At 38.0% G+C, this 13,119-nt stretch overlaps 1 protein-coding gene across 3 annotated transcripts in view; it reads left to right on the top strand.

The window, feature by feature from the left end:
- The window catches only part of SH3KBP1 (SH3 domain containing kinase binding protein 1), a gene marked incomplete at both ends in the record, with an annotated part of 217,316 nt that overhangs the window by 138,985 nt on the left and 65,212 nt on the right, over positions 1-13,119 (top strand). For all 3 annotated transcript variants that reach the window (XM_079541896.1, XM_079541895.1, XM_079541897.1), the window contains one exon: positions 685-881. In XM_079541896.1, coding sequence (XP_079398022.1) covers positions 685-881 — 197 coding nt within the window. The remainder of the gene's footprint in view (positions 1-684; positions 882-13,119) is intronic.

Genomic DNA, 13,119 nt, shown 5'->3' with positions numbered 1-13,119 from the left:
GATAAGCACAGATAAATTTTCCTATTCACTGGGAGAAGTAATGCAAATCAGTATGCCAGTTTTGATTTATTATATTCCTAGAGGATTGTGTGCATGAGTGCTTTTCTTATGAGGCTGTCTGTGCTGCAGAAAGATTTAATGCTCAGCAGGGAACATATTATGCAGCTTATTTGATTGCAAATTTGTTTAAACAGCTTTTAGCTTTATATTTCCCTGTTAGGTAATGTAACTTTAGATACCAGTTGCATAATTGGCTTGATATGAGTCATGCAGATTTAAGGTACAGTACTCCTGGTCTGACTGACTGTTGGTGTTAAGTGGCTTTATAAAATAGCTGCTCTAGAACTGATTTTAACTCTTTCATTTATTGAATTATCTTGCAAATAATCTGTGTATAAGGAAGAAGGATTACCTTGATATTCTAGGAATGACTGCCTTCACGAATGAAATTCTGATGCTGAAGTGTGCATGTTTTGTGAATTGGTACAAGCTCTAACTAGTACACCAATGTGACAAACTGAAGTGCTTTTTAAAACTCCAAAACGAGCGCATGGCACAGAGAACTTCTCTACTCTGGTTCTCATTGTTTGTTTTCCTTTAGAGCTTAGTGGGAGGGCCCTGGTCACAATCTCTTTTGAAAACAGACATCTTTGCACCTAATATTCAATCTTTTATCCCTTTTAGGTCTGAAAGATACTACAGGCTCTGAAAGTGATGGTGGTGACTCTGGCAGCACAAAATCAGAAGGAGCCAATGGAGGCACAACAATCCAACCCAAAAAGGTCAAGGGTGTTGGCTTTGGAGATATCTTCAAAGATAAACCTATAAAGCTACGGCCAAGGTCAATAGAAGTTGAAAATGACTATCTCCCAGTAGATAAGGTACGCATCATTACTTAATTCTCTCTTTGGTGTTGGTTTAAAGAAACTACCATCCTTAAATTCAAAGTTCTGTCATGGGCAAGAACTCTGTGATCATCACTCCTTAATCTTTCTGTGAACTACTTTCTGTTCTTCTTCTTTTGCCCTACACCAGAAGGTGAGTTCCAGTGACATTAACCGCCTGCGAGAAGTTAACTTGGCTTAAAGATTTATTCCTCTGATTGTTTTTCTGTCTAATCAGAGTGCTTTAAAAAAAAAAAAAAATATATATATATATATGTAAGTTTAGACAAGAGGATTGGAGAGGCTTGTGGTTTTTCAGATTTGCAATTACTTCATTGTAATAAAAAATAATTGCCAGTTGTTACATAAACTAAACAGGAAATACAGTCATTGTGTCATTGGCTTTCTAAAAAGGATATTTTGGAGAATAGCTAAATACCTCAATTTAGAACCAGTTTGTTAATTTAAAAGGTGTTTTTAAAATCTCCCAATCATCATCTAAAGGAGATAATAAATGGGATATTTTTTAAGGTTTATTCTGTGTGCCATAAAAAGGAAGTCCTGATATTAACACTGGTTTTCATTTACTGACAGATTGAAACAGGCCATCTTTATAGAGAGTGTTCTTTGTTCTCTAGCCTCAAAAACTATCACTGCATAAACCAGAAATAGAGACTAGAAATAACAATGAGATGTTTCTAATAATTAGGGAAGGTGTTGTTCTTTTCTTTTTCAGAGTAAATGCATTTATCATTTCAAAGTGCGTTCATTAGGGAAATAAAGCAAGAGAAGCACATTCTTGCCTAATGAAGTAACAATACAAACAACAAAAAAAAAACACTTAGCAAATCCTTTCTTGAAGTGAACAACTGGATTGACATAAAGGTATTAATATCCTGAGAAGTGTTGAGAGTTTTGGACAGCCTGGAATTCTGCTATGGGCATAGTTACATGATGAATTTTGTTAGGAGGTACAATGATTTTAAGAAACTCCTAGGCAGGTGCTGTTGTTCCTTCATGCTGCAGCCTCTCAGATTCTGCCCTGTGCTTGTTCATTTGCCTGTAGAACCAGATGCTTCAGGAATTACATCTTAGCTCTCAAAGCTTCTGGGTTTTAACCTAGATAACGTAAGTAACCTAGTTTATGGTCCAGCTCCTATCCCCCCTTTCCTTCTAAGTTATAGTGGTATAGCAGAAAGAGAGGTCAAGCAGAAGCATGGTTGAAACTTCTGAAGTTAGTTATGCTACAAGATAACTGCTGAATATTTTACAGTAGACTGCAATTTGGATTCTATATAGTGAAGAGCGTGGATAATCTAAGGGAAAAATCTAGATTGTATTTCCATTGCTGACTTCTTCAGAGCCTGGCAGTTCTCTACTTTGTATTTCTAGGTGGACTTACTAACTCTTGCACAGGGCTAGCTAATGCGAAGAAGCAGAAGCAGCTGAGCTATGTTTAAAAGGCACCTTATCAAAGAAGTCTACCTGGGACACAAGATAGCAGTAGGCCAGGCCTGGCAGTGCTCATAGAGTGCTAGCTAAGGAGCATTCTCCTGCAGATTCAGGGATAGAGGTAGAGAGGCAGTGAGGTCAGCTCTGCATGGAGCCATTGATGCGTCTTTTTTCAGTGTGTTTATTTGTGACCCTGGTAATCTCCAGTGGTTAAAGTGAGAATGGGCTTTATGAGAGTTTTGTGAGGATGCTGAAATAATTTTTCAGGAGAACACACACAAACTCAGTAACAGATTTCTTTTTTAATTTCTTTTTTTACCTCTTTTTGGGATATGTTTGTTTTCATAATTAGATGGCTGTCTGAGATCTTGTTCATACAAGCCCCATATAAGAAAAATTCCTTTTTGTATACAATGCGCTTAAAAGCAGATGGACTTCATATTACTACATACTTGGCTGTACTTAATCCTTTTCTCTGGACTCAGGACAAAAAGTTCTGCAGCTACATATTTTAATATTTTTATTTTCTGTAGCATTCTATTTTAATAACGCTTGACGTGAACTTTAAGTTCTTAATTTCCTTCGTGTAGCCATGTAAGAGAAATTTGCAGACAATCTCCTAAAGTAAATACACTTAGAATTTACATGCTAATGGTATTTGTTATTGGTATGCAACAGAAATATTCACTTGTAAGGTGACTGTAGACAGAATTCATGTGTTGCTCAAAATCTAATTCTCTCAAGTCAGATGCAGGCAGAATGGAACTTTCAAATGATAAGGCTCTGTTTATTATGCTACGTGAGTTATTTCTTGTGCCTGCACTACGACCTATGTGATAGTAATAGTAAATGTGAACTAATTGAAATAAATTACGTGCCCCTTAAACTCTGGACTCCATTGTTATAGTATGAAGTGTTCACAAAATATTTACAAAGTTCCCTTTGTTCACTGAAGGGAAATTGCTCTGCTTTATGCTTATTATCTGCTATATTACAATGAGAAATCTTACCTTTGTTTCTCCTAGGGCCAGATAAGCTGTGTAAGTCTGTAAGTTCATTGCCCAGCCAAAAATTGAACCTAGAGTATTCAGAAAATTTCTAAATTTTTTCATCCTACCCATAGACATTCCTTCCTGTGTCTTTACATTTCTCCTAAAGTTGGCATGGCTAGTGGAAAATAATATCTTCATCTTTGTAAGTACAATTGGTTATTCATATTCAAGTATATAGGTAAGTAAAAAAAAAATGTTGCTGTTGTTCGTCTTTTTCCTGGGTAGGGTCAGATTGGTTAACCTTTGAACTGGCTTGTTGAGAGGCTTGAGAACTGCTGCCTTTGCTTACTCAGAGCACCAACACCTGATTCACTGACGAAATACTAGATTCTAACTGTGAAATATTAACTTCTCTAAATACTTTTCTTCTGGCTGCAAGAAATTCCTCCCTTCTCACTTCAGTGTTCTTTGCTATTTAATGCTTGCCAAGAGAGAGAATCCCACCTTGTTTATAGTGCCAAGAAGGGTCATATTTGGCACAAGGGCTCTGCATACGGGGGTCGAAAATGTTGTGATTCATGATGCAGAGTTTTCAATGTAGTGCTTAAAGGGATTTTTGTCCTGGTGTGTATCTTGCTCATTTGCATGAAGTAGCCTCAGTTTTCCAATAACTTGTAATCTTTATAAGAGTCAGAAACAACACTTTTCTCAATTCCTTCATTTTTAAAAATTTTCTGAAGCGTGAAGATCTTCACGTTCTTTGTAGTGGTTCTTCTCTATATTATTTTTGATGGAACATTTTGTATGTCTGTAGTGATACTCTAACCTTTTTGATTTAAAATATTTCCTAACAACTGTTGAACTTTTTAAATATTGGGAAATTATAGTAAGGATTGTATAATGTGGGGTTATTTATAACAAGGTAATTCCCACAGAAGATGTTGGTTCCATTTACACAATAAATGTCTTGGTCTCATTTTGTTGGCATTATTACATTCTGTTCTGTCATGTTTTTCTATGTTATGAACCATAAGTTTAGATCATATTTCACACTAGGGTGATGTGAATTATTGTTGTGTTAAGTTGGAAGGCTTTAACACAAATATTGGCAGGAGTATGAGGACAGAAAAGATTGCTGCCAGCAGAGCAGGAAGAGATTCCATTATGCCTTGCTGTAAATCATCAGTCAGGTTGTTGTGCTCCAAGTGTTAGCCTAGTGCTAACAGCATAGAACAGAGTGACCCTTGTCTTTTAGGGTCATCAGTAAACTCTCTAAGGATAAAATTTAGGAACTGTGTGAAGCCCATTGATTTTATTGGTGTGCAGAATTCATTGCTTAGCTGTTCTTTGTTCTAAAAATCATGAAAAAGTTATCCTAGGGAAATTAATAATGCAGTTGTGGTAGTTTAACATGAGCCATCAAAGCTGTTCTTTCGTGTTTTTACAGAATCAAACACTTTTGCTGTGTACGTTTCTTTTCTGTTTTCATTGATGAATCAACCACTGGCTGTATTTGGTTTCCAGTCAGGGTAGAATCAGATTCCTGAGGCTTGGCTCTGTCAAATTCCCATTAATGATAGGTGTGAGATAATTGACTGTGCTACATATGACTGAAACTGTAATTTGCTGACTTGAATTTCTGAAAAAAGTACAGTGTGCTTATAGGCATGTTGTGTCTCCTTAGAAAAGGTAGTGTTACATTACACTACATTAAAGTTAAAACATGGAAGTCTTACAGACAAATAAAAGCTCCCATTTCCTCTTGCTGCTTGTGCAACTCCAAGACATTTACACAAGTGTTTGTTTACTTCTTTTTTTCTTTTTTCTTTTGTAGTAGATTGTCTAAAAGTTGTGTTTCTAGGTTGCATTTTCTTCCAGTACGTTCTATATATACTGCCATTGTTCCAGTAAGCTATCACATTTTCCTCTCCTGTATCTAAAAATAAATCCCTAGGAGTATAGGAAAATTAATTCAACCGATACATTCCTCTGTCTGAGTTAACTGTGTCAGGTTGGTTAGTGAGCTGAAATCTCAGCTGAAAGAACGAGAGGCCAAAATAGGTGAATATAAATTAAGAAGTTTTTTTTTTTTAATCTTTCTCTGAAAATTGTCCTTGCTTAACTATTGAGAATCTCTTGCATTTTCCATTTGAGATATACTCATGTCATATTCATATTGCCTTTTCTTTGGTTTATATCTCCATAGTGAGCTAGCACTGGTGAATTTGAATATAGCTGGATTTCGTTAGCAGCATTCAATGAAGTCACATTAGTGATTGCCAGAACTGAATGTAAATTATATCCAACCAGCAAACCGGGCAATATTGCAGCCACCATCGTGATGTAATATAAAGGGTAGGCTGTCGTGGCTCTAGATCCAGCAACTAGTTAACTGCTCATTAGGGATCCTTCTCACGGCAGGACACTACCTAGCAATTTTTATTTCTGCATGTATTTAGTGTACTGAGGAGAGGGGAAATAGAGAAGAAATAATGAAAGTAGACACAACAGCTAGAAGGGCTAGGAACTGATGCCAATTATTGAATCTACCTGTCCTCTGTGATAAGGCAGAAAGCGGTAAATTCAGGGTGCCTGTAAGACCTGGGTTTCTATTCTGAGGCCGTGACGTAGGGACTCAGAGTCTGTGATAGTGGGGTTTTTTTGGACACATCTTTTCCACACCCGCTATGTCAACTCCTGCCTTGCTGCTTGTACAAAACCTTTAACTTTCAGTTTTCACTTAAAAACTAAAGGTTTGAGAGATGCAAGTTGGAGGCCTTGCTCTGCCTATGTTGTGCCTGATCTCAGGGGTACAAGGCTTGCGCCCCCTGCACGTGCTGGTCTCGAAGATGTGGAAGCCAGTGGTCAAAATCCTGAGATAATTAAAAAATGAATGTGAGCGATGGCACCCATACTGAATATGAACACTAGTAAAAACTCCTGCTGAGGCAGAGAGCATGCAGTGTGAATATTAAGTGTGTCTAGCAGTTTGCACTTGAAAGCACAGGTTTCTGGCGTTCGTTTATTCGGAAGCAGCCATTGGAGATGGCAGCGGTCACAGCGAGCATCAGCAGCGTGTCAGACGGTGTGTAGGAACAGGAGAAGCATTCAGCTGCTTGAGCAGTGTTTGTGTTGAGCTTTGGAGTTGCTGTCTGTATAGTTTGGCACCCCTGCCCTAACCACTTAGTTCAGTGACGCCTTGTGAGCCACCAGGTGAGAAGGTCCCAGCCTGTCTGGCAGCTGGCCCAAGAGTTCAGCTGCCCACAGCCAGACCTTGTTCCTCCACCAGCAGTGTGACCCCTCATTCTGTGAGCTCTGTGTGGAAGCACGGTTTATGTTTATTTCATTGTGCAGAAATAGCAAATGGAAAATGATGTTTGTGGAGCACTGTGGATGGTATACTTCAGCTCTTTGGAATAACGTTAGCCTTCCAGGAGTAAACAATTCAGTAAGCAATAAGAAGGGAGGGTAGGTGGCCAGTTCTTGAACTGACGGGTAGTCGGAAAGCAACCGACCTCTTGGGGAGGCTGACTGTGACAGTACTCGGTGCAAGGGAATGGAAAAGGAAATGGAAAATTGTGTTTAAAGGGAAGAATCAATCTGATAACACTGGCTGGCAGTGAGTCTCTGCTGAGTCACCAAACTATGATACTTGAGTGAATAGTGTCTCCTGGCCTTCTGTACATACGTGCCTGGCATTTCTGGGCTAGCTTTGCTTTCATGCTTTCTCACATTGGCTTGAAGAATGCTCAAACTGCTCAACAGAGTTACCAGATACTGGTGGCAGAGTTCAGCTTTTCCACCAGTCTGCAACAGCAGTTTTCCGCACAGGAATTTAGCTACGCAGTATTTTGTGCTTCTTGTGATTTTTTAAAGAATTTATTTTGAATAAAGCATCTTCTAGACCCTAGATCAATGCAAGATAGCTGTTGCCTGTGCCACAAAACCGCAGTGTCCTTTAGTCAGAAAAGATTTGTCCGTATGTAATGAATGCATCCAGCATATGCATGAAAACTGTTTTCAACTTATGGTCTAACTTGAGTAGCATCTAAAAATAGGAGTAGAGTAGTATGAAAGTATTGCTAGTACTGGAAGTTGCTCCTAAAGCTGACATGGAGAATTATGTTCTGTTCTCCCAGGGAGAGTTCTGGGCTTCTGCCAGAGGGAGCTCCCTTAGAGGCACTGGCAGGCAGCACTCCTGATTTTTCAGGAATGGTTTTGATTAGGAAATCTTAGGATTCTCTGGGAAAACAGGATGCATAGGTTTAAGCTGTTGCAATTCTATTTCGTAATAGAAACTGAGTCAAAGAATATGCATTCTACATTGCTGTGAACACAATTGTATGCTGATGACCAGTGGTTTTCTAAATCACAGGAAAGGTCTCATTTTCTGTTAAATCTTATCGTTCCCAAGCTTTATATTCCCACAAACATTTCAAAAGAAGAATCATTTAAAAAAAAAAAAAATCCTCCAAAAAACAACAAAGCCACTGTGATTTAATAGTTTAAAACAAAGCTGGTTTGCTGAGGTCCAGAGATATTTGATGGAGACAAAGCCTGAATTTCAGATTCAGTACAGAAAATGCTCAAGAAAGTAATCGTACTGACATGCAGCTGTTGAGCTTCAGTTTACAGATTGAACTGTCTAACAAGAATTCTAAAATCTACCCAAGTAAAATCTAACTGATCCAAATTGATACAAAACATTTCAATGTGTCTAATCAGGACTTTAGGAATAAATAATTTTATAAACAGTCTTGTCATATTTCTAGGTAAAATGAAGTTGTTTTCTCGCTTCACATGGATTATGTCTGATAAAGTAGCTTTGATTTTTAATTGCTGCATCTGAGTAGTTAAGTTTTTAAACTTTGACATTTAATCTTATTAGCACTCGTACTTTAAATGTTGAAGAACAAATACTGCAAAAAAAAAATGAAATAACTAATCAGAATTCAGAAGTTATGTAAATCACAGAATGGCCAGGGTTGGAAGGGACCTCAAGGACCATGAATCTCCAACCCCCCACCACATGCAGGGCCACCAACCTCCACATTTAATACTAGACCAGGCTGCCCAGGGCCCCATCCAACCTGACCTTGAACACCTCCAGGGATGGGGCACCCACAACCTCTCTGGGCAGCCTGTTCCAGCATCACCACTCTCTCTCTAAAGAACTGCCCCCTGACATCCAACCTAAATCTACCCTCCTTCAACTTAAAACCACTTCCCCTCGTCCTGCAGTTATCTACCCTTTCAAAGAATTGATTACCCTCCCCTCTGTAGGCTCCCTTTAGGTATTGAAAGTCTTCAGTGAAGTCACCCCCAGCCTCCTTTTCTCCAGGATGACATCCATGTTTGCTGAGGTATTGAAAATAGTCATGAATGTGTACCAGATTGTCTATAACCTGTGACATTACTGAAAGTAAAATATATACACTCATCTTCAGCTGTTTACTTAGACTCATTAGTTTGTGGATTTCTGCTTAAATGGTTTCCTTTTGTAATTTTCACTAATCAAGACTTACTTTTAAAAGGTCATACTTGATCATGCAGCTTATATTTACTTACATTTTATAAATATATATATACACATATATATATTTAAAATGTATTATGGATTATTCTTCTCTCTAAACATAAATATCTCTTTGTGTGTGTCTTTTTGAACTGATAATGATGTATTGTAATACAACTTTAGTTTGTAACTGGAAAACAGATAACTTCAGGAGGTGGTTGGCTGGCTCATGAGGCATTCAGACTTTTCTCTGAGTCATTTCTGAACCTGTTTTGCAGCACAGCGCTGGCATATAGGGTGCACTGCAAGAGATGTTGCCTTTCCTGTAACCAATCACCTTGGTCTTTTCCTATCTTTAAAATATCCTGCCTTTTTTTTTTTTCTTCTAGAGATGTGTATTTGCAGTGGTAGTTCTACTCAGGTAATTTTAATTTGCTTTCAGTTTAATCCAATCCTCTCAACCAGGTTAGGATCAAATGCACATATCAAATCCCCAGAGGATATCTGATTTATTTTTTTTCTTTTTCAAAGACATCTTGTAGAGAAAGTTGTGTATCCAGGCTAAGTTCTAATATTTCTCTATAGTAGCAGATTATACTATATATATCCCAGCTCTACAAATTACATTTTTTTTCTTGTTCTTTTTTGTGGGCACCACATTATACAATTTAATGGCCTCCTCTTTAAAATCTACATACTGTCACAGATTATCATGTCCATTCTTACACTGTTTCTCAAGATGAGGGAACCATCTTTTTGTTTTATCTATTCAGTGTATGAGTGCAGTGGCCTTTTCCTTGTCCCAGAGTTGTTTTGGCACTCTCATTATACTGTCTTTTTAGAGAATGGGTGTGTATTTGTGGAATGTGTAGAGCATATGTATGTTTGCACATTGCAGATGTGCTTGTTTATAAATGCATCAACATTTTTCTGAAGATTACTGAATGGTTTTTAAGGTAAAAAGGAAGCATGAGTGTGTAGTACGCTGAGGCTTGCTTAAATATAAATATTTAATTTTTTCCAAATTCTCTGAGCAGCTCATGATGTGGTTGGTATCCTTCCCTGCCCTTTTCCATTCATTTTAGGTTTGAATGCTTGTGAGGAGGAAGTATTAAGGATTTAAAAGACTTTCATGGAACAGCACATAATCTTAATGATGTTTCAGTTTCTTGATCATCTTCCTTTAAAAGACAGTGCCTGTCAGAAAAGCCTAAACAGGATTTCAACCATTCCCCCCGCCCCCAGCATAGAGAAACATGTGCATTCAGAATTTGTCAGAAGCTCATTTTCCTGTAGTTATTTGCAAGATTTATTTTCTGGACTGTTCACAAGAAGTCCATACATCCTCTTTTCATGTTACCTTTCTCAGCTATCAGTCTCATGAAGCCAGGAGAGGAAACTTCTAACTCAAGTGTGAGCAGAGGTAGGAAAAGCTCCAGATTTCCTGTGAAATAAACAAGTGGAACCTTTGTTTCCCTGGGATGGCTCGAAGAGTGAGTCAGTGCTGGGGCTGGGCTCCCACCCTTGCTGGGCTGAGCTCATGCAAGGAAGGGGCAGGACTCCAGTGCTCTTCTTGGACACTCTGAGCTGCTGAAAGGCAGCTGGGCTTCACAATGGGAGAGGAGGTATTTCTTTTACAATTAGTTGGGTGGTTTTTTTTTTCCTGTCACTATTTAAAACTCTTTTGTAATGTATATATTCTGAAAGCACAGAATTTGACTCCATTGTAGTTCTGCGCAGTTTGTAGATGCTGATGCTGGGTAGGTAAAAAGAAAAGAAAGAAAAAGAGTACTGGGGATCCTGAAGTCCATTTCTGTTACAGAGGAAGGTATTAAAATAGGGGGTTACTTCTGTGTGAAAATGAATTCTGTCCTGGCTGTGTTTAGCTTAAGTTTTTTTCCTTTTGGACTGTTTAGCCGTTAAGCTGCACAGATGTTTTTTTATTTATTTCCATATGATTTTACTTCAGTTTTCTTACTCTAAAGAGTAATCTAACTTTGCAATTAAGCAAGAATAGTTACACAGTCTTTAGGATATGTTGTTCTTTCAAATATTTACTTACTAAACAAAAATTATCCCCCCTCCCTGCTTTTTCCTTTCCTTCCCCAGTGTTCTAATAAAACCACTTTTTGGCAGAAGAAAAGAGGAGGAGCTTTACTAATTCCTCTTCTGTGTGAGATGACACTCAGGGTCTTTTGTATGAATGACAAAAACTGATACAAATTATTCTGAAGCAGATCTTACTGGGATAATAACATCTACATGGAAATTATCGCTTCCTTCAAGGAAAACTGGAGTCAACTGATGTTTGTAAAATCTTATACAAATCTGAAGGGAGAGACACCAATGAAACTGCCCAATTATTTGCAGATACTTTGAGGACTCTTGGTAGAAACATTCTCTTTGTTTAACAATTCAAGTCAGTAAAGGGTATGCAGGAATGAAGCTACAGTTTTTCTGAGTTGTTTCTCTTACAGTGTTCTGTGTGTCTTTCCTTCTTTTGCCTTAAGAAAAGAAAAAGGTGAAGGAGGAAAATAGGGGTGTTAAAGAATCACAGAGCAGTCACACTCTGGGGGAATGAAAGTCTGCAGGCCAATTTCTAAATTGCCTTTTTCTCTTCTTTTTTGCATATTTCTATATTAAGTCAGTGACATTTGATCTCTGTAAAATAGTTCTTAAATACTATGAATACATTATTCATAGTATTATTCATTATTGAGCTTATATTATTAAAGTGAGTTGACTAAGCACTTCCTAGAAACTTCTCAGTGAAACTCAGGGAGGGGGTGATTGGGCTCAGCTCCTGCAGGGAAGTCTCCAGGCAGCACTGCCTTGTAGCCAAGAGCAGTGCATTGCTGCCTGGGTTCTGCTGGGTGCTGGGCTACTTGCCATTCACTGGCCACCCAAAGAGCAGGAGGCCTCCATGCATCCAGCTGACAGCTTCTTTAGAAGCAGTCTCTGTACCTGAAGCACTTGCTGAAAAGAAAAGCTAAAGCACATGATATTAGTCATTTTCCACTTGCGCTTCAAGCTGTTGAGCTATATTCAAAGGAAAATAGTTGAAATTCCAGTCTGTTGAAAGAGAACTGAATGGTGATGCTCATGCATTTTGCTTTGTCACTTGGTTCTCTGTATTTTTCTTTGCAAGAACTAAAATAATGCTGTGTCTCTGCTTGGCCTGGGTAATTTTTGCAGTTGCAGTTGATGCAAGGTGGGAAAAAGAAAGAAGGAAAAAAAGAAAAAATAATCCGAAAAGAAGAACTGTATTGTGAAAATGGGAGAGAAATTTGCATGATATGTGTAATGTTTTGTTGTTTTTTTAGTTGAATCTGAAAAATATGATTGAACAGCAGCTTGTGGATCTGGTGTCAGTGTTGTAAATTTCACAGAAGAGAAAAGTAATATTGTTGTTGCTTTTAAAAGAAAGATGCCAAAGAAGAGCCATTCATTGATTTTTGTTTTCTCAGACTTTTTTTTTTTTTTTTAATAATGCAAGTAGCTCAGCTGCTTCCCTTACTGCTGCATGAGGAAGTGTAGATCTGTGTAGCAGTTGTAAGGTTCATTAATTTTTGTAAAAGGGAAGGTTTCATAACAGCAGTTTCTGTGCTGATGGTACAGTCTGGATTGTGCTGGTTATCAGCTGCAATCTAGACAGGCATGGTTCTCCTGGGAGAGTGCAGAGGGATTTCATTCACTAAGTGCAGCCTGACTGCAGGATTCTTCCCAGAGGAGACAGAAATTAATTGTGATTTGCAACCTGCAAATGGTAAAATTCCTGACAAGGGGTGCCGGGGGACATTTTACATTTGCATGAGCCACAGTCAGTAAAAAAGAAACATGAAAAATAAATAAAGCATCAAAGAAAGAAAACGCGTCTACTGAAAAAAAAAAAAAAAAAAAAAGAAAAAAAAAAAAAAAAGAAAACTTGCTTTCCTTGCAAAAGCACCTTCTACCATCCAAATCTGTGCTTGAGGAGGAAAGGAAATGAGCTTGCCCAGGCTCCTCAGTTCCATGTGCATGCTTTCAATACTTTGGGATGAGGCATTGGGGACCATACTGTGTGGCTTTCATTGCAATTGTGCTTTATTTTACTCATTTAATTTTATTTCCTAAAGTGTTTTTATTCCTTAGTGATTCTGATATGTCTTGCTCCATTTGTTTCAGCAGCATCTACCTAATCTAAGCTCTTCCATTGGCTTTCTTAATATTAGCCTTTTTGGAAGGCAGATTTTGAGTTCATTAGCTGTTTGAAACTGGCATAACTGGCAGCATCAAA

The sequence above is a fragment of the Tetrao urogallus genome (genome assembly GCF_951394365.1).
Source record: "Tetrao urogallus genome assembly, chromosome: 1".
Taxonomy (NCBI): Eukaryota; Metazoa; Chordata; class Aves; order Galliformes; family Phasianidae; genus Tetrao; species Tetrao urogallus.
This window is presented reverse-complemented; position numbering and strand designations above follow the sequence as displayed.